This window comes from Lepidochelys olivacea, assembly GCF_965140295.1.
Source record: "Lepidochelys olivacea isolate rLepOli2 genome assembly, chromosome: 1".
NCBI lineage: Eukaryota > Metazoa > Chordata > Testudines > Cheloniidae > Lepidochelys > Lepidochelys olivacea.
Genome location: NC_140411.1, coordinates 288,179,820 through 288,202,204, shown reverse-complemented (window position 1 = coordinate 288,202,204; position 22,385 = coordinate 288,179,820). Strand labels below are relative to the sequence as shown.

Below are 22,385 nucleotides of genomic sequence, written 5' to 3'. Positions count from 1 at the left end.
CCGACCAGAGCCCCTACCCGCTTCTACCAGCCCCAACCTCCCAGAGCCCCTGCGCCCCCCCCCCCCACCTTGCTGACCAGCGCGAAGCCCTCAGGTCCTCGGCACCGAGAGGAGCAGTTTTGGTAGTGACACGGGAGGGCCCAGCTGCCAGCATGTGGCTCAGTGCAGAATGGGACCCAGGTGCCAAGTCACAGCGTGTGCGCGCTCCCTCTGAGCCAGATTTAAAGGGGGAGGGACAGACGACAACGGCCCTTTGGGTGCCAGAATCTTTGTAGTCGTGTGTGTGTGTGTGTGTGTGTGTGGGTGGGTGTGGGTGGGCGTGTGTGTGTGTGCGCGGCGGGGCAGAGTCAAAGTGGCAGAGGAATTCATAAATATCCCTCAGCGTGTGCATAGCTCTGCCGGAGCCCCAGGCAGAAAATGCTCAACGTAGGTTTAGAGATCAGTGTAGAGGCTCCACCCCAGGTCCCCTAACACGGTTCGGGTGACTCAGCCCCACTCGCCCTGGCCCTGCTTAGCAGACCAGCCAGACCCTGGGGCACCATCCTGCCATAACGTCACCGGGGGCGGGGGGGGGCGGTGCTACGACGGCGCTGTGGGCTGATCACCGCCCCGCGCACCCGGACCAGCCCCAGGGGGGCGTGTGTGGGAGGGGGAGGAGCAGAGGGAAACGGGGACTCTGCGCGCATGCGCCCTCCGCCCGGACTCGGCGGAGCCCCGCCCCGCGCCAGCCGCTCGCTGTGGGGAAGCTGCGGCGCTGAGGAGCCTCTCGCGGCGCCTGCGAACGGCCTGGCGGGGCTCGGCAGGTAAGAGGCGGGGGTGGCTGGTCCCTGTGGGCGGGCTCAGAGGAAACCGTCTCCCTTCCCCGCAGCCACCCACAGCCCCTCCCCCTTTGTCCCGCACAGACCCCCCCCCGGCACCCAGCGTCCGCCATGCAACCCCTGCCTCCCGCACAGCCTCCCCGGCTCCCCCCTCCCGCACCCCCCAGACACCCGCCCTCGCCCGCACAGCCCCCCCAGACACCCGCCCTCGCCCGCACAGCTCCTCCCAGCCTCCACCTCCCGCACCCCCAGACACCCGCCCTCGCCCGCACAGCTCCTCCCAGCCTCCACCTCCCGCACCCCCAGACACCCCCCGTCGCCCGCACAGCTCCCCCTAGCCCCACCTCCCGCACCCCCCAGACACCCCCCGTCGCCCGCACAGCTCCCCCTAGCCCCCACCTCCCTCACCCCCAGACACCCCCCGTCGCCCGCACAGCTCCCCCCAGCCTCCACCTCCCGCACCCCCCAGACACCCCCCGTCGCCTGCACAGCTCCCCCTAGCCCCACCTCCCGCACCCCCCAGACACCCCCCGTCGCCCGCACAGCTCCCCCTAGCCCCCACCTCCCGCACCCCCAGACACCCCCCGTCGCCCGCACAGCTCCCCCCAGCCTCCACCTCCCGCACCCCCAGACACCCGCCCTCGCCCGCACAGCTCCTCCCAGCCTCCACCTCCCGCACCCCCAGACACCCGCCCTCGCCCGCACAGCTCCTCCCAGCCTCCACCTCCCGCACCCCCAGACACCCCCCGTCGCCCGCACAGCTCCCCCTAGCCCCACCTCCCGCACCCCCCAGACACCCCCCGTCGCCCGCACAGCTCCCCCTAGCCCCCACCTCCCTCACCCCCAGACACCCCCCGTCGCCCGCACAGCTCCCCCCAGCCTCCACCTCCCGCACCCCCCAGACACCCCCCGTCGCCTGCACAGCTCCCCCTAGCCCCACCTCCCGCACCCCCCAGACACCCCCCGTCGCCCGCACAGCTCCCCCTAGCCCCCACCTCCCGCACCCCCAGACACCCCCCGTCGCCCGCACAGCTCCCCCCAGCCTCCACCTCCCGCACCCCCAGACACCCGCCCTCGCCCGCACAGCTCCTCCCAGCCTCCACCTCCCGCACCCCCAGACACCCGCCCTCGCCCGCACAGCTCCTCCCAGCCTCCACCTCCCGCACCCCCAGACACCCGCCCTCGCCCGCACAGCTCCTCCCAGCCTCCACCTCCCGCACCCCCAGACACCTGCCCTCGCCTGCACAGCTCCCCCCAGTCTCCATCTCCCGCACCCTCCAGACACCTCCCATCACCCGCAAAGCCCCCCCAACTCCCACCTCCCGCACCCCCCAGACACCCGCCCTCGCCCGCACAGCTCCTCCCAGTCTCCACCTCCCGCACCCTCCAGACACCTCCCATCACCCGCAAAGCCCTCCCACCTCCCGCACCCCCCAGGCATCCGCCCTCGCCCACACAGCCCTCCCCCGAGCACCCACCTTCTGCAGCCCCAGACACCCACTCTTGTTCGCACAGTCCCCCCTCCAGGCGCCCTGACCCCCTGCATCCTCCAGATACTCCTCACCCACCATCCCCCAAGATACCCAACTCAGAGGCAACTCAGCCTCTGCACCTATACAGAGCCCCTGCATGTAGAGAGAACTAAGGGGCTGTACTGAGTGCCCTGTCTTCCTCCTGACAGTACCCATGACTTCTCCCCCAGCAGCATATGTGTGTTGAACCCAAGCCTCCTTTCTGAGACCCCACTTAGGCTCCTATACCTTATTCTCTCCCTATGACCCAAACAGACCCTTTCTGTTTCCTCTTCTTTAAGCAACCCTTGCAGACTCAGCACTCACATGATACCAGCAACAACAGAGGCCTCTTTCTGCCCATGAACATTGACTGCTTCTATACAGAAATCCGCAGTTCATACAAATACCTTTTCACCCCCCTCAGTGGGAATGTTTCATTTATGCCTTTATTGTGCCATCAGTTATTCAGCAGAATTTCCTACTGGAAATCTGTGGGAAAGTCTGCCTTAATACTGATTGCATGATATAGCCGATAGGTCAGGTCTTGCAATGAAATTGTTTTGTGTGTGTATGTGTTTGGGGTGGGGAGGGATAGCTATTCTCTAAATAAACATATTATTTGCCTCTTTGCATCCCTCTTTGGTGTCCTCTGGGACTTTGCTGACAACTTAGTTGATGAGTAAAGAGATATTGTCAACTGGAAATCCAGTTTAAAAAAAAAAAAAGTTTCAGGTACCACCCCCGAAACTGTCTTACACACCTGTTGTATAAAAGATTAAACAAACAGGGAAAACTCAATCTGACTGCAGAAAGAACTGTCAAATGCACAAAGTAAATAACCAGAAAAAATGAATGTTTTTCTCTAATATTAAAGTAATCATGCTACAATTAGCATGAAACCAACCAGCCAGTTTTTAAGTCAATGGTTTTTAAGTCCTTTTAAGTCCTTTAAATTCCTGCATGTTGTTTCACATTCCAGCAGAACAACAAAATCAAGACATTGGGGAAAAATGAGTGAAATTAGAGGCTTAATTTTTGTTGTTTTAAAGGTTGATGAGATATGCATATAGTAGTAGTTCTGCTGAAAATGTTCTCAAGCATTAATTTCCTCAACTACATCTGGCATTAAAGCCAAGATAGAAAGAGAGACGCTGTTATAAAAAGTGAAAATCAGGCTTGTTACTGTTCAATTTGATAGTGAAACTTTGTCCTTGAAATTCTGGTCTGAAGCAGCTCCCGGCTTAAAGTGACAATCTTGAAGTATTTAAAAAAGTGCATATCTGCTTTCTTGATATTTTCATTTTGTGTTGTGATAAAGGTTGTGGAGTTGTTTACAAAGTGTTTTTGTTTGCAGAAGAGAATAGTTGCATGTGATATAGAGGTTAATACCATGTCACTGTAAAATCCCAGCACTATTAAGTAGTGAGGATTTCAGTTAACCTCAATTTCGTAATGCAATTAAGTTGGAGCAAGAACAACAAGGCACAGATTTTGCTTGTAACTTTTGTGTAGCTGACCACTTGCAATCAAATATGACAGTAAATATTCTAAACACTTTTCTGATACTGTACTAGTTTCATAAGAATTATGACAGATATTCGTTGACAAACAAGCATCCTCCAAGGGGCAAAATCCTGAACAATTCTGTAGACCTAAAATACACAACTGCAATAATATTTTTCTCAGTTTCAAAGCGTTGTCATTTTGTTTAGTTCGCAGTTGGCACATTTTTGTTCACTTACCTTTGCTTTGTATTATTTGTTTACTCCAGTCACATGAATGTGTCTCTTTACACAGTCTTAAGGATAATGGCCTAAATGGCTAAACCAGCTCTAGAATTTGCAGTAACTGAGAAATTAATAATCAGCCTCTTTTTAGAAGCAGAAGTAAACTTTGTTGGTTTTTTTTTTTAGAAGTTTGTATTGACAGATGTCATCTGCTCAGTTGTATCCATATTCCTTGACAAAGTGGGAGATGGGGAATATGGAGAAGAAACTGAAGCCTGATTAAGCATTAATATCCTGTTAATACTTTGTTGTATTTTATTACATGACACATACTAAAGTGTAGATGTTCTGAGTGTGGCCACATCATGCCTTTCATGTTTTTGTCTCATTTAGCAAGGTTACGCTTCCATTGCACTAGGTTAATGTTACCTTGTGAGCAAAGTAGACTAAATAATTTACCATTGTCGTTATGCTTTTAATAAATAATGTGTGCACACCTTGTAGCTGACACCATAATACCCAGCATTCTTAAAATCTTGTTACAATATATTAAAGGGTATGTCTACACTGCCCATGTTACAGCATGACAGCGGCAGTGGTGTGATGTGGGCAGTGTAGGCTCGCTTTATGACCGGGGGTTAAAAAAAACCCACCCCGAACGAGCGGTGGTAGCTTTATTGCCAGAAGCGCAGCTCCTGGCAATAAAGCACTGTCTGTACCGGCACTTTTCAGCGCTAAAACTTTTGTTGCTCACGGATGTGTATTTTCTCACCCCTGAACTACTAAAGTTTTAGTGCTTGAAAGTGGTAGTGTAGACACAGCCTAAAAGGGGAAACATTCGCAGTAGAACAGTTAGAATTGTCCTTTTCAATAAAATCGTCTATTTTGCATCCATGCAGAAGAAAGGTAATTGGTAGTCTTGCAGCCTGTATTCATTTTATTTAAAATTCAGTTTGTCATTTTAAAAGTCCAGTGAACTACTTTTATAGTTGTCTTAATGCTTATCACGACTGTCAAAGAAGCAACTTTTCTTTTTAGCTTTTATATTTTTTTATTTTGATTTCAAATTGCATGCTACCATAACATTAAAAAATATATTTAAAACTAACTCTATCACAATTTCAGTAAAACCGTAACTGAATAATTGAGTCATACTTCTGAAGTTCATATGTTAACCGTGTTTTCCATAAAAATAAGAAAAAGGAACAAGAAGAGAGGAAATCTTTCATTAAAATGTGTCTCTGCAAACAAAATATCTAAACATTGCAGTCATGCACTTTGGTTTTGTTGTTGGTTACAACATTTCTGCTGTTAAGACAGAGTTGAAGGGGCTGCTCCTCTTGAAGCAAAAATTCCACTGACTTCAGTAGCAGTGGCATCAGGTCTAAAATCTAGAAAGTAGTGTAAAGTTGAGAGGAGAAATATATTGCAGATCGGTCACATTACTTAAAATAGATGAGTGTTCACAGTAAAAATTGAGTCAGTTTAGAGAGAGTTTCTTAAATCTTGGGCAGCTATATGTTAACTAAAAAAACAGAAAAATCAATTTGTCATAAAATTTCAGTTGATTATATCCAGCAAAGTACTGGCTTCCACTGTAACAAAAGATACAATAACCACCAAACTTTAATTTATGTGACAAAATATGTATTTTAGGTTTCAGAAAAGCTTCATAAGCATATAGGTGTCTGACAGCCCTAGAATCTTGAATGTTACCTGTAACTATAGTATTTCAACTTTTCCAGATTCAAAAAGGATTTTTCAAGTTGTCCTTTTCACATCTTGTTTTTATTAAAATAATTCCATTAATAAGCTTTGTGAAATCTAGTATTTTAAACAAAATCTTGTTTTGAAGGGTAAAAAACACCCAGACAATTTCTTCTAAAGAATGTGAAATATTAAGTGTTCAGATGCACAACAGAGAAAAATACATTAAATGAATATGATTATACATGTACTGTGTGATACTTATAGGAGAAGAAATATCATTGCTTCCCCAAAATTGAAAGTACATTTTTTTCACTAGTCCTCAGAATAGTGTATTTTTTTTTCTAAAAGCTTCTGAGTGACCCATTCATTGGGCACTGTTACACAATCTTTCTCAAAGTAAAAATGAAGAATTTTGAATTTGGAAAACAGTTCCTCTCTAGCCTTTCCTCACACCCTACCCTCCCAAAATAATTTCTGGAAAATATTTTGCTACTTCTATCACATCACCTTTTCTAAAAGAACTGAGCGTAAAGGTACCCTCTTCAAAATTTTATTGAATTGCTTTGTCTCTAGAATATCTAGTAGCCAGGATGTTTTTGTATTACAAACAACTGGGAGATAAAATGTCTCAGTAAGAGATCTTGAAAGTCTGACTTTTTCCTAATCTGTTGCATCATGTGGTATTTAAGTAAGGATTTAAAATATAACTGCAATCCTTTTTAATTCCAGCAGCAGGACTATAAATATCTCATTGTTATATTATGGAGTAGCAGTAGCTAACAGATTGCATAGGGTGCTAATGTAATGGCAGTTGGGAACTGTAATTTGGGGTGGAGTGGGATGGATTGTTGGGAGATAAGGAAGTAGTGACCCAAACTGTGCTGGGACTTCTGCTACTGAATAATTCTTAACCATTAAAAAAAATCTAAAGAAATTCCCATGCAAAATCTTAAAATGGATTTGTACAGAGAGTTTAAGTTCTGTTGTAGGTAATAAAAAAGAAGTAATTAGAAAGCCAGGAAATTCAGAGCTAAGTTTAAACTTAGAACCCAAGCATTTTAAAATACAGTTAAGGTCACCTTTACAATCTTATCTCTGCCCCATAGTGACACCTTGAGAGGTAAAGAAATAAAATAAAATTAAACAGAGGCCTTGTCTGCATGTGAATTGCATAAATTTGACTTATATCCACTTTTAAACAGACTTAGGGTATGTCTACACTGGTAGAGTTACATCCTCGTCCAAGATTTCCTCCTCCTGGCTCAGTCCACTCTCGAATGGCACGCAAGCCACTGAAGTCCACAGGGGCCTTCGCAGTGGAGGTGGGGTCGCCACCGAGTATCACGTCCAGCTCTTTGTAGAACTGGCAGGTCGTGGGCGCAGCACCGGAGTGGTGGTTTGCCTCCTGTGCCTTGTGGTAGGCGTTCTGCAGCTCCTTCACTTTGACCCAGCACTGCGGTGTGTCCCGGTCATGGCCCCTTTCTTGTGATGCATTGGGAAATCTGTTCCTAGGTATCATAATTCCTACGGCTAGAGTGCAGCTGGGACTGGACAGCCTCCTCTCCCCAAATGCTGATGAGGTCCAGCAGCTCGGCATTGCTCCAAGCGAGGGATCACCTGGCGCGTGGAGCAGGCGTGGTCACCTGGAAAGATGCGCTGAGACTACTGCATGCATCACCGAGCAAACTGGAAGGGGACTTTCAAGATTCTCAAGGAATTTAAGGGGCGGGACTCACGGTTGGTCACCGGAGGGCAAGGCAGTAGAGTTCAAACCGATGACCAGAGTGGCAAGAACAGGCATTGTGGGACACCTTCTGGAGGCCAATTGCGGCGCTGTAGTCGACCAGGGTGACTACTCTGGCACTGAGGAGCTGTAGCCCCAGCGCAGAAAGCTTTATGCCTCTCATCGGGGTGGTTTTTTTACAGCGCTGCAACTGGGCAGTTCTGCAACTAAGTGGCTTGGCAGTGTGTACATCTTGGGAGTTACACTGCAGATAGCTGCTTTACTGCGCAGAAACTTGCCAGTGTAGACAAGGCCTTAAGTAAACCGTTGCAAATCCCTGTGTGGACACTATTACTTCAATTAAACCAAAGAAGAGAGTGCCTGGTTTAAACCAAAATGAGAATGTTCACGTGGGGGGTTTGTACTATTTTAACTAAAACCTATATAAGTTTTAAACTAATTAAAACATCTATATAAATTAAATTGATTCAACTTTCTCGTGTGGATAAGGTCTGAGACATTTTATTAACCTTTATGTTCTGGACAATTAACCAGTGATCACAAAATCTTGAAGACCTTAATTGTACAGTATGTGTACTTAATTAGGCCACCTTTATGACTATTCAGAGTCCACAGAAAAAGACAAATTCTTGATTAGCCCCTTCATAGTTATTCCCCCTTCAATTCTTTGTGATAGAGCATAAAAAGCATATTAATATTACTGATTATTCTAAATAGTGTTTCAAGCCTTCCTTCTTTAGCTTACTGAAAAGAGCATGCCTGTCTAATATAGAGCTAATTTCACGCATTTTGAAAACTAGTTTTAGTGCAGAATAAAAAACCCTCTGGCAGAAACAAGTTCTAACAAATTCTCTCTAAGACGTTATTACTTATGCAAAAGAAGAACTGTGTGGTGATAATTGTACAGTGCTTTTAAACATACACACTTGTTTGTTTTTTAAAATGCTAACTAGAGTTGACTTTCCCTCACCAAAATCATATTAAAATGGTATTTTTTCCTTCTCTCCTATATTTCTTTCTGTTAAATAGTAACAACACAGTGTATGGGTTTTGCTGTTCTGTAGGTGCTCCTGAGTGTTGCAGCTAGAATTTTTGAAATACATGGAATGAAGAGTGAGAGTTGTGGCTGTAGGTTTATAGGCAAGCTGTTAGTCAGGCAGATCACTTCTGACTGGCTGCAGGGGCTTGTGATGACAAACTTCTGAGGGATCTGAGCAAGGCTCCATAGTCAGTACTAGATAATTTAAAATAAAATGACTTTTTTGGGGTTCCAAATGAAGATATGGCATGATTTAATTATTGTTTCGCATTGAACCATCAATCTTTTGGACACTTGCTGCTTTGACTCAGGCTAGCAGTTGAGCTGCTTCAAATTCATGTTGTTTATATCAAATATAAATAAGTTAAACATGCTGGCTTGTTTTGTCCTTTTTTCCCCATTGAGATAATTCACAATTTGACTTGCTGTTGGAAAACATTTATCAATTTATTAAACTGTCCTTCCTTGTTTTAGTGATGATCTAATAAAATAAGGTGTAGTGCAAAGTAAGAAAAATCCTTGTTTGAACTGTGCATATTCTAGATCTCTAAATTTGTGTGGGGATAGCATTGGGGGAAAAGAAGAGGGTTAACAGACAGGCACAGAAGTTTGGCTTATATTTTGACTTATATTTGCTTGTTAGGTGAAAGAATATGGGGTAAACTATTTGTAAATCTGAGACAGTGTGGCTGAGTGGAATAGATTTGGGCTTTATTTCTGTCTGTGTCCCGACTGACGCAAGCAACCTCTTAAGGTATGTCTACACTCCACTGTAAGCCCAGGGTTAGTGGGACTTGAGTCAGGTGACCCATGTTAGAAAGCCCCAAGTTTGAGTGTACACTGTTCCTTAACTTCACATTAAGACTTTTCTAACCCATGCTTGAACCTAGGGTTCTGGCATCCAGACTGCAGTGCACAGACCTGACTCGAAGTAATCATATCCCAGAGTGCCAAGCAGACTCCTGAAATGTGGCTACTCTAGCCCTAAAACTGTAGTACGCGGTGGGAAATCTTTACTCCCCTCCCTGCTTGTTACAGGAAGTTTGATCAGCCCGCCAAGCAGTCATTTTGGTCTGTGCACTCACAGCTACTGGAGCCAGCAACATGGAGGGAGGCACCTTTTGATGAACTTCTTTTGCTTGTGCTTTCACTTCTGTGTCAGAAAACTGGCAGAGCATCCAGGAGGAGCAGGTGGACATTCGGCAGTGTTTTTTTTTTTTTTTTTTGTCCCACCGAAGGTACCTGATGGATTTCCTGGTGGAGCTGCAGGAGGAGGAGGAGTACTCTCACTAGCAGATGCTGTTCTGTATAATTGGCATAGCTGCTGATGCTCCCTACGTAGACTGGCACTTCTAGTGCAGGGCCACAAGCACAGACTGGTGGGATCACATCATTATGTGCAGCTGGGATGACCAGCAGTGTGTCCAGAACCTTTTCGTGAAGAAAGCCACGTTTCTGGAGATTTATGAGCAGCTTCCTCTGGTGTAAAGAGACACATCTGAGGTCACCCTGGCTGGTCCAGAAGCAGGTTGCTATAACTATCTGGAAGCTGGCTACCCCAGACTGCTACAGGTCCATTGCCAACCAGTTTGGGGTTGGAAAATCGACTGTGGGTAAAGTGGTGGCAGAGGAAACTGAGGCCATCAGGCATGTGGTTTACCCTAGGTGGCTGACATTGGATATTCTGGAAGTAATTGCTGGCTTTGAGAGAATGTGGTTTCTGATCTGTGCTGGGGCTATTGATGGGACTCATGTGCCCATAGTTTGCCCTCCTCAAGGAGCATGTTCAGCCTCAAAGGTTACTACTCCATTGTTATGCAGGCATTAGTGGACCACAGATGCAGATTTATGAATGTCAATTTGGGTTGTATAGGAAAAATTTACGATGCCAGAGTTCATCACTTGGGAATCTACATTCATGGACAGGCTAGGATGCTATTCACACCAAATTACATTGACATAAACGACATTACTGTCCCCAATGTTCTTCTGTATTCTGGGGGACCCATTGTACCCTCTTTTGTCTTGGCTTATGAAACCATACCCTGATTTCAGAGGCCTTGGCCAAAAAAAAAAAAAAGACTTAATTACACTCTCAGCAGGTGTAGAATAATTGTTGAATGTGCTTTTGGCAGATTGAAATCTCATTGAAGGTGTTTACAAACCCATTTGGATGCCAGTGTCATCAATGCTGTTTGAATTACTATGGCTTGCTGCGATCTTCACAACCTTTGTCAAATCTGAGGAGAGCCATTTCCCCCTGAATGGATATATGACAGTGAGGGGATACTGGATCAGTACCCTCAGCCAGAAAGTATATCTGCCACTGCGGGAGCTGGTTGTATCTGGGCAGCAGAAGTCAGGAATGCTTTGCATTCTCACTATATGGACTTGCATGGCCCTATGGAAGAGGGGGAATAGTACCTGTATGAATGTGCTAGTAGGACAAAACTGGCTCTCTTATTTTGGAGGGGTGGTATTTGGCAGGGGGGTTGGGCTTGTTTGCTATGCAGTGTAAGTCTGAATGACATGATGAACAATGAATTTGGTTGGAGTGGGCACAATGGCTGTACAGGTGGAGTTCATAGAAATGTGAATTGCTGTGAACCCTAAATAGAGGAATACCATTTGCTTACTAATGCATAATTGCTCCTGAACATGTTTTCACTTTTATTATTGCAAATCATGATTGTGTAATGTGATGTAATGACAGTGACAAACTTTCTTGGCATCATAACATGCCTTATTTGTAAACATGTCTTAAAACAGTAAACCATTTCATCACGGAAATGCTTCCTCTTGGAACAGTCTGTGCAGTTACAAGGGGTCAGGGTTCGAGTTCCTGAAGAACAGCAGGCAGTATAGATTGAGGGTCCCGAAATAGGACAAGAAACAGAGGGTCATTGTCTAAAGTAGTTCAGTAGAGCAGGACAGAATTATTGTGAAATTTCCAGGACATAAAATGTAACAGTTCTAAAGTGAACCAACACATATTGTGAAGGGGATGCTTCAGTCCTCACACTGTCTCTGCACACAGCCTTGTTAATTGCCATTATAGAAGGGCAGAGACCATGGTAATTTTAGAATTATAACCTGTATTCTGTTACACGAAAATTTCATAACTAATTACCATTTGGAGTTGGGGGCGGGGAGGAGGGGCGTGTATAGTGCCCTTGCCGCCAAAGGCTTTCTCTTTCATTTCAGGCCTTTCATATTTTGGAAGACTTAACTGTTCTTGTGGTGCCCCACTGGCAGTGGGAGATGTTATTCCAAGCTGCTGGAGGGAAACTTGCAGTGTATGCAGCTGGAGTATTCAAATGAATAGTAACTGAACAGCACATTTTAGTGGAGTGGGCTAGTCAGCTATATGGGGGGGCCTGAAAAATACACCCCTATCTGCAATGTGACTAACTATCTGGAGTTCCTGCTTCAAGAAGAGTTTGTAGCTAACAGCAGCCAGGATTGGGTCAGAATCCATGAGAGAATTAATATGAATTATCCTGTTGTTGCTGCATACAAGCTCATTGAAATCTGCAACTTTACTCCATCCCGCACCCAGCACAGTTCTGGGAAAAAACTGCCACCACACTCGTACTTTGGAGAAATGATTTTGTGAATTGCATGGATTACCTCTAACTGAAATGGACTAGATCTGGAAATAGAATACTGTTTCCCAAACGCACACACGCAGTTCACTAATTACAGGTGTCTGCATAGACCCAGGAGACGTGATGGCAGAGTGGCAAATTTCTAAATAATGAAAAGAAAACAAGAGTGACCCTAGCAAACCTCTGTGACTTAACAGTTAAAATAATCTTTACAGCTGTTTATGAATGTTTGAAATTCCAAGTCACTGTCTTGAACTCCACATGGTGGGAGGAAAGGGAAGAGGGAGAGGGGACGCCTAGGTGGTGTGATACAGTCGGCCACTAGTGGCCAAATGTTGGTAGCCAGGGCTTACCATTTTTGCTTCTCTCCCATTAGTGTAATAATAACCTTTTGAGTCATACACTTACCAGGCTCTGGAATGGCTTCTGTCTCCACCGGATTCTCTCCAGGCTTGGCAGCCGGCTGTTCCTCATGGGGTGGAGTGGGGCAGGGCAGTGTCAAACAGCTCTTTTGAGTAGGGACTGAGAATTTGTTATTGGTCCTGATCCACTGTCTGCTCTGGAGTCACTTCATGCTCCTGACTGGGAGCCTGCTGCTGGCTCCCAGCAGTTCCCCAGGCTGGATTCAAGGGCCAATGGGGTACCATCCCGGCTGACCAGGTCATTATGAAGCACGGTTGGCTTCCTGCTGAATGCAGTGCCCGGGACCTGGTCAAAGACATCACAAAATGGGCATGTTGTTGGTGAGTTGCCTGAGGTGCAGTTATTGTCTCTGGTCTTCTGGCATTCACTCTTCAGCCTCTTTATATGCTCGCTGCACTGATCACCTGTCCAGAAAATCTTGGAGAGCTGGCAGTTTTTACCTGTCTGCTGGTATGTGTGATGATAGTTCCTTCACATTAAAGTTTTTCATACTTGATGAAATGGGAGTCACGGAGCAAAGGGATTGACGTACAGAGGAACTGGCAGGATTGTTGCTCCCACTTTACTTCCTAGGCCATATTCTCCACTTGTCTGCTAGTTGGGCATGTAAAAGGCATGTCATTTCAGGCAATTGTTCTCCCTTTCAGTCATGCAGAGGACTTGCCTCCCTGCTTTTTCTTCTCATTGAAGAAATTGGGATGCAAAGGAGAAGTGGGGAGGCAGAGAATGAGAATGTGATTGTGGAAAGTTTAGATTGGCTTATTGAGGAAAGGGGGAACTGAACTGTGAAGTGGTGGGATGAGTAGGAGAAATTGAATTGACTCATCAGGGTGGGAGGCAGTGGCTTTGGGTATGTTGTGGACATTTTTCAACTGGTCTAGTAAGTTCCTTTGTATAGCTGCAGGGGCAGTTTTTTAGCCCTGGTCTACACTAGGACTTTAGGTCGAATTTAGCAGCATTAAATCCATGTAAACCTGCACCCGTCCACACGATGAAGCCCTTTATTTCGACTTAAAGGGCTCTTAAAATCGATTTCCTTACTCCACCCCTGAGAAGTGGATTAGCGCTTAAATCGGCCTTGCCGGCTCGAATTTGGGGTACTGTGGACACAATTCGACGGTATTGGCCTCCGGGAGCTATCCCAGAGTGCTCCATTATGACTGCTCTGGACAGCACTCTCAACTCAGATGCACTGGCCAGGTAGACAGGAAAAGAACCACAAACTTTTGAATCTCATTTCCTGTTTGGCCAGCGTGGCAAGCTGCAGGTGACCATGCAGAGCTCATCAGCACAGGTGACCATGATGGAGTCCCAGAATCGCAAAAGAGCTCCAGCATGGACCGAACGGGAGGTACGGGATCTGATCGCTGTTTGGGGAGAGGAATCCGTGCTATCAGAACTCCGTTCCAGTTTTCGAAATGCCAAAACCTTTGTCAAAATCTCCCAGGCCATGAAGGACAGAGGCCATAACAGGGACCCGAAGCAGTGCCGCGTGAAACTGAAGGAGCTGAGGCAAGCCTACCAGAAAACCAGAGAGGCAAACGGCCACTCCGGGTCAGAGCCCCAAACATGCCGCTTCTATGATGAGCTGCATGCCATTTTAGGGGGTTCAGCCACCACTACCCCAGCCGTGTGGTTGACTCCTTCAATGGAGATGGAGGCAATACGAAGCAGGTTTTGGGGACGAAGAAGATGATGATGATGATGATGATGAGGTTGTAAATAGCTCACAGCAAGCAAGCGGAGAAACCGGTTTTCCTGACAGCCAGGAACTGTTTCTCACCCTGGACCTGGAGCCAGTACCCCCCGAACCCACCCAAGGCTGCCTCCTGGACCCAGCAGACGGAGAAGGGACCTCCGGTGAGTGTACCTTTTAAAATACTATACATGGTTTAAAAGCAAGCATGTGAAAGGATTACTTTGCCCTGGCATTCACGGTTCTCCTGGATGTACTCCCAAAGCCTTTGCAAAAGGTTTCTGGGGAGGGCAGCCTTATTGCATCCTTCATGGTAGGACACTTTACCACTCAAGGCCAGTAACACGTACTCGGGAATCATTGTACAACAAAGCATTGCAGTGTATGTTTGCTGGCGTTCAAGCAACATCCGTTCTTTATCTCTCTGTGTTATCCTCAGGAGAGTGAGATATAATTCATGGTCACCTGGTTGAAATAGAGTGCTTTTCTTCAGGGGACACTGAGAGGAGCCCATTCCTGCTGGGCTGTTTGCCTGTGGCTAAACAGAAATGTTCCCCGCTGTTAGCCACAGGGAGGGGGGAAGGTTGAGGGGGTAGCCACGCGGTGGGGGGAGGCAAAATGCGACCTTGTAACGAAAGCACATGTGCTATGTATGTAATGTGAACAGCAAGGTTTACCCTGAAAGAGTGTAGCCACTGTTTTATAAAATGTGTCTTTTTAAATACCGCTGTCCCTTTTTTTTCTCCACCAGCTGCATGTGTTTCAATGATCACAGGATCTTCTCCTTCCCAGAGGCTAGTGAAGCTTAGAAAGAAAGAAAAAACGCACTCGCGATGAAATGTTCTCCGAGCTCATGCTGTCCTCCCACACTGACATAGAACAGACGAATGCGTGGAGGCAAATAATGTCAGAGTGCAGGAAAGCACAAAATGACCGGGAGGAGAGGTGGCGGGCTGAAGAGAGTAAGTGGCGGGCTGAAGACAGGACTGAAGCTCAAATGTGGCAGCAGCGTGATGAGAGGAGGCAGGATTCAATGCTGAGGCTGCTGGAGGACCAAACCAGTATGCTCCAGTGTATGGTTGAGCTGCAGCAAAGGCAGCTGGAGCACAGACTGCCACTACAGCCCCTGTGTAACCAACTGCCCTCCTCCCCAAGTTCCATAGCCTCCATCCCCAGACACCCAAGAACTCGGTGGGGGGGCCTCCGGCCAACCAGCCACTCTACCACAGAGGATTGCCCAAAAAAAAAGAAGGCGGTCATTCAATAAATTTTAAAGTTGTAAACTTGTAAAGTGCTGTGTGGCATTTTCCTTCCCTCCTCCACCAACCCTCCTGGGCTACCTTGGTAGTCATCCCCCTATTTGTGTGATGAATGAATAAAGAATGCATGAATGTGAAGCAACAATGACTTTATTGCCTCTGCAAGCGGTGATTGAAGGGAGGAGGGGAGGGTGGTTAGCTTACAGGGAAGTAGAGTGAACCAAGGGGCGGGGGGTTTCATCAAGGAGAAACAAACAGAACTTTCACACCGTAGCCTGGCCAGTCATGAAACTGGTTTTCAAAGCTTCTCTGATGCGTACCGCGCCCTCCTGTGCTCTTCTAACTGCCCTGGTGTCTGGCTGCGCATAACCAGCAGCCAGGCGATTTGCCTCAACCTCCCACGCCGCCATAAACGTCTCCCCCTTACTCTCACAGATATTGTGGAGCACACAGCAAGCGGTAATAACAGTGGGAATATTGGTTTCACTGAGGTCTAAGCGAGTCAGTAAACTGCGCCAGCGCACCTTTAAACGTCCAAATGCACATTCTACCACCATTCTGCACTTGCTCAGCCTGTAGTTGAACAGCTCCTGACTACTGTCCAGGCTGCCTGTGTACGGCTTCATGAGCCATGGCATTAAGGGGTAGGCTGGGTCCCCAAGGATACATGTAGGCATTTCAACATCCCCAACAGTTATTTTCTGGTCTGGGAATAAAGTCCCTTCCTGTAGCTTTTGAAACAGACTAGAGTTCCTGAAGATGTGAGCGTCATGTACATTTCCCGGCCATCCCACGTTGATGTTGGTGAAACGTCCCTTGTGATCCACCAGAGCTTGCAGCACTATTGAATAGTACCCCTTGTGGTTTATGTACTCGGCGGCTTGGTGCTCCGGTGCCAAAATAGGGATATGGGTTCTGTCTATGGCCCCACCACAGTTAGGGAATCCCATTGCAGCAAAGCCATCCACTATGACCTGCACATTTCCCAGGGTCACTACCCTTGATATCAGCAGATCTTTGATTGCGTGGGCTACTTGCATCACAGCAGCCCCAACAGTAGATTTGCCCACTCCAAATTGATTCCCAACTGACCGGTAGCTGTCTGGCGTTGCAAGCTTCCACAGAGCTATTGCCACTCGCGTCTCAACTGTGAGGGCTGCTCTCATCTTGGTATTCATGCGCCTCAGGGCAGGGAAAAGCAAGTCACAAAGTTCCATGAAAGTGCCCTTACGCATGCGAAAGTTTCGCAGCCACTGGGAATCGTCCCAGACCTGCAACACTATGCGGTCCCACCAGTCTGTGCTTGTTTCCTGAGCCCAGAATCGGCATTCCACAGCATGAACCTGCCCCATTAGCACCATGATGCATGCATTGGCAGGACCCATGCTTTCAGAGAAATCTGTGTCCATGTCTTGATCACTCACATGACCGCGCTGATGTCGTCTCCTCGCCCGGTATCGCTTTGCCAGGTTCTGGTGCTGCATATACTGCTGGATAACGCGTGTGGTGTTTAATGTGCTCCTAATTGCCAAAGTGAGCTGAGCGGCCTCCATGCTTGCCTTGGTATGGCGTCCACACTGAAAAAAGGCGCGGAACGATTGTCTGCCTTTGCTCCGACGGAGGGAGGGGTGACTGACGACACGGCTTACAGGGTTGGCTTCAGGAAGCTAAAATCAACAAAGGGGGTGTCTTTACATCAAGGAGTATTTCAGGCAGGACTTCACGGAGGGTTCCAGTAAGAAATGGTGCACCTAAGTTATTGTTCTTATTGGAACAAGGAGGTTAGCCTGGCCTCTGATTGATTGATACATGGCTAGATTTACCTCGCTGCACCTTCTCTGTGAGTGACTGCAGTGTGACCTAGAGGAATGAGTCCCCTAGACAGGGGAGGAGGCAAATGATTACAAAACAAATCTGGTCTATTTCTTGTTTTGATCCACTCCGTCTATCTTTTACATCTTTGGCTGGCAGCAGACAGTGCAGAAGGACTGCATGCCATCCACATCTCATGGCTGCTCGGCAGAAGATGGTACAATACGACTGCTAGCCATCCTCATCTCTTGCCTGCCCAGCAGAAGATGGTACAGTACGGCTGCTAGCAATCCGTATCGCCTGCCTGCTCACCATAAGACGGTTCAATAGGACAGACTGCAGGACTAAAGAGAATGACCTGGTCAAGTCACTCCAAATTTAGTCCCTGCGCCCATGTCTGCCCAGGCGCTCCCAGCCGACGTGGCCAGGAGCACCTCGGACATGACGATGACGGCTACCAGTCGTACTGTACCGTCTGCTGCCACAAGGCAAGGGGTTGCTGCTACTGTGTAGCAATGCCGTACCGTGTCTGCCAGCACCCAGGAGACGTAGGGTGACGGTTACCTGAGCGGGCTCCATGCTTGCCGTGGTATGGCATCTGCACAGGTAACTCAGGAAAAAAGGCACGAAACGATTGTCTGCCCTTGCTTTCACGGAGGGAGGGAGGGAATGGGGGCCTGATGATATGTACCCAGAACCACCCGCGACAGTGTTTTAGCCCCATCAGGCATTGGGATCTCAACCCAGAATTCCAATGGGCAGCGGAGACTGCGGGAACTGTGGGATAGCTATCCACAGTGCAATGCTCCGGAAGTCGACTCTAGCCTCGGTACTGTGGAAGCACTCCGCCGAGTTAATGCACTTAGAGCATTTTCTGTGGGGACACACACACTCGAATATATAAAACCGATTTCTAAAAAACCGACTTCTATAAATTCGACCTTATTCCGTAGTGTAGACATACCCTTAGTCCCTATGTTTGAGCTTCTAAAATGTTTAAAAAAAAAATCCACTTTCACTCTAGTGATTGCAGTAGAGGGAAGCTGAAAACATATTGTTGAAGTTTTAACTTTGAAGAAATGGTCTGTACTTTTGTCAGCCTGCTCCCATCCATCTTTTCATTTGTTAATCTAACAGGCTTTATCCTCAAAAGTACATTAATGGAATATTTTATGATAGTTAAGCACAGGTGTAGAAAAAATAAGATTCTCTTGCCAAAGAAATTGTTTACATGGAAACTTAAAAATAAGCTGCTCATGTTTGTGGTTCAGTAGAGAAGCTGTAGATTTAGAGTTTACTCTGCTTACAAAAGAAACACTGTGCAACTGGAGGAGATACTACTGTTGTAGGTAGTTCTAAATAACACATTTCTACAGAAAACAGGAATGGAAGGAGGGTCCCTTTTAAGCCATACATGGTCCTTACTGTGCATTTTCTGGGATTTCCTGCAAAACATCTCTGTGAAGTAGCAAGGGCATACTTAACACAGAAACAGCACAGTGAAGCCATTGTGTTGAGGTGCAGGCACATTTTAGGGTTTTGGGGTGTGGTTTTTTTGTTTTTTTGTTTTTTTTTGGGAAACCTTACCTGGCAATGTATTTAAATAGCTAGTCGCATTAGGAAATAATTATCGATGTACATGTGTCCAGTCAAATACAATACTGGCAGTAGAAAACAGTTTGTTTTATTAAATGGACCAAAAAAGGGATGCAGTTACTAAATTACTGCAAATGCAAATTGCTGATCTCCACCCTGGACACTGTCCCTACATTGTAATAAGTATTTTTAAAAATTCACAAACGGGCTGCAAATGTAATAGTAAGTATATCAAATGATATCTGACTGTTTTAAACCTCATCTCTGCATACCTCCTCTTGCACCACCCTTTGTCATAATTTGCGGTGCTATGTCTTTTTAAATTGTAAGCTCAGAGCAGATTTTTGTCTGTAAAATGCCATACATGTCTGTTGTTTAAATGCTGTAATTCTTTCCCATGGTACTATGCAGCTACATGAAGACACATACTTTATATTTATATTGCATTTATTTATACTTCTAAACAATGGAAAAACCTGTTTGCATTGCCACCACTTTCAGAGGTGGTCATGTAAGTACTTGGTACTTAATTTGTCCCTCAAGTCTCCAAATTCTACCCTGAAATGTAGAATCCTGACTTTTACAAAGGGTTTGGATGTCATGTGAAATTTCTGTAAATTTGGAGTTACCTGGTCGTAAAGGGCACATAGTCTCCCTGATTTTATGCTGAAAACAAAGAAATTGTGTTAGAACCTGGTCAATTCAAAATAGTGAATTTTCACCTTATGGTGAATATGGGGAAAATGCAGAGATTTGTGCATGGCAGTTTTATTAGTATTTTACTACTTCATAGTATTACTATTTTGTATATCTTTGGGTTGATATAATACGCTAAAGATATAAATTTAAGGGCTCATTTGTCTGAGTAGTCCCGTTTACTGTTTTTGCTGCTTGAGCGAGCTATTTCAGGAACAGACCTGTAGTTTAACAAACCATAGAAGTTTGGGAGACTTATTTACAGATACACTGATTGGAAATACTTCACACACTGGAATATGAGCTTTCTTATGTTCTTTTCTGTGTCTATTTTATTGAGATCAAAAGAGTACTGATCTAGGGTAGAAGAGAGGTTTCAGAGTAACAGCTGTGTTAGTCTGTATTTGCAAAAAGAAAAGGAGTACTTGTGGCACCTTAGAGACTAAATTAGTTAGTCTCTTAAGGTAGAAGAGAGGTTTTACTTAAAACTTCCATTTTTCTCCTGTAACTTCTGTTCCCTACTCCACTACATACAACCCATGTGTTCGGCACATTTGTGTAGCTTTACAAGACACCTGTAGTCTAGTGCAAGCTGACTTCATTGTATAAAACAGAACACACATTCATCACAATACATTCAGTTCCCATCACTCTGGTAAACAGGCACCTAAAGCTTAGTCCTAAGCCCCCTGCTTCATCAGCCATGCTGTCCAGTGTTTGAGTAAGAATGGGTTGCTTGCATTTGAAGTTAATAATGTAATATATAAATGTATTCTTTACTAATCATTCTAATAATTTGCTTGTTTAATTCAGGGTTTCATATGATGAGGCTTTTATTATGGCCAGTGACCCATTGGAAGGCTTTCATGAAGTGAACCTCGCTTCTCCCACTACACCAGATCTTCTTGGAGTGTATGAGCCAGGGACTCAAGAACCAACTACCTCACCCAGCGTAATCTACCGCCCACATCCTTCTGCTGTGTGCTCTACACCTATCCAACCCAATGCATTAAATGTTTTTGACCTTCCCACACAACCTGTTTATTCATCTCCAAGGCACCTAAACTGTGGGGAAACATCAGGCATCAAGTAGGTTATTGATGATTAACATATCTGATTTATTTAAATGCAGATCTTGTTAATTTATTTAAATGGTTTACATAGCATGTCTTTAGTAAAAACATTATGAATATCTTTAACATCCTATGTTAAGTTATGCTTATAGTGGCACATGTAACAGCAAAACTGACATTTCTAAAAGTTTTATTCCTCTTAGTGTGTGTTCTTATTTAAATAAAGAAATGTCATTTCTTTCCAGCATCAATGTTACAGACACGGTTCCTTGTTCTACCTCTGGACCCCAGAGTGGGTCATCCAAACACAGTAGTTCCAGAAAGGAGAGCAATAATGCAGAGAGAGAGTTTTTGCAGGGTGCTACGCTAACGGATGTTTCCGAAGGGAATGAAGATATTTTTGGGCTGAGTACAGACAGTCTGTCTCACTTACGGAGCCCATCTGTACTGGAAGTAAGAGAGAAAGGCTATGAGAGATTGAAAGAAGAACTTGCAAAAGCTCAGAGGGTAAGATTTGTTTTATTGTATTCTCTAATGATTTTTGCTTGCAGAATAGAGAGGTTTGTACCATCAAACTTATAGATGGGTCAGAAGTCAAAATAGTCTGGGTCCCCCATGTTTTGCAGGATTATCACTACATCATTATTTTATGACAGGTTTCAGAGTAACAGCCGTGTTAGTCTGTATTCGCAAAAAGAAAAGGAGTACTTGTGGCACCTTAGAGACTAACCAATTTATTTGAGCATGAGCTTTCGTGAGCTACAGCTCACTTTATCTAAGTGAGCTGTAGCTCACGAAAGCTCATGCTCAAATAAATTGGTTAGTCTCTAAGGTGCCACAAGTACTCCTTATCATTATTTTATGTAACCTGATCCCCAATATCTGCAGTGATAATGACTCAAACCTCCTCTGGTAGTTTTCCAGTATTGATTCTTCTTGTTATGAAAAACGTTTTCTGTAATGTCTAAATTAAAACATTTTCTTTCCTTAAACTTAGGACGTTTCTCCCTTCTGAGAATAAGAATAATTCCCTTCTGTTCTGGTGTTACCTTGTAGGTGTTTATAGACGCTGATGATGTACCTCTTGAGGCGTCTCTCTCCCATACTACATAAATGTAGCAGATGCCATATAAAATAGAAATATTTTTATATACAGGTGTTCACATACTATAATGATGTATCATAGGGATGAATGTATATGAAAGAAGAAATATGAACATCAGTGGCACTCTTCACAGTACCAGTATGTCATACTTCGAATGGAATGCTGTCTTCTGTCAGATAGAATAGCCTTGTTGTTAAAGCATGTGACTGGGAATCAAAACCTCTGGTTTTATTTCTTGTTCTTTCCGCAAACTGACATGTAACCCAGAGCAAGTCCCTTAAACTCCTCTTCTGTTCCTTTATCTGTAAAATGGAAGTAATACTTTTTTACCATGCAATGTGCAGAGGTGTAATTCGTTAGTATTTGTAAAGCGCTTTGCCTTCCTTGGATGGAAGGTATGCTATATAAATGGAAAGCATTATTATTTATTGTGTTAACACCACTTCGTCTTTCTTAGAATTGCTAGTTTCCTAGTGGATGTTACCCAGTTTGTAGATGTGCTGTCTTTACTCTCTCTCCACATTTATTTGTATTTAACCCCATCTTGCCACATGTTTGGACCAGT

At 45.6% G+C, this 22,385-nt stretch overlaps 1 protein-coding gene across 2 annotated transcripts in view; it reads left to right on the top strand.

Annotated features, from left to right (window-relative positions):
- The first annotated feature begins 674 nt into the window (after positions 1 to 674).
- Positions 675 to 22,385, top strand: part of RAB3IP (RAB3A interacting protein) — a 53,469-nt gene continuing 31,758 nt past the window's right edge. For both annotated transcript variants that reach the window (XM_084609969.1, XM_084609968.1), the window contains exons 1-3: positions 675 to 803; positions 20,456 to 20,731; positions 20,961 to 21,222. In XM_084609969.1, the coding sequence (XP_084466095.1) occupies positions 685 to 803; positions 20,456 to 20,731; positions 20,961 to 21,222 (657 nt within the window). In that variant the 5' untranslated portion in view covers positions 675 to 684. The remainder of the gene's footprint in view (positions 804 to 20,455; positions 20,732 to 20,960; positions 21,223 to 22,385) is intronic.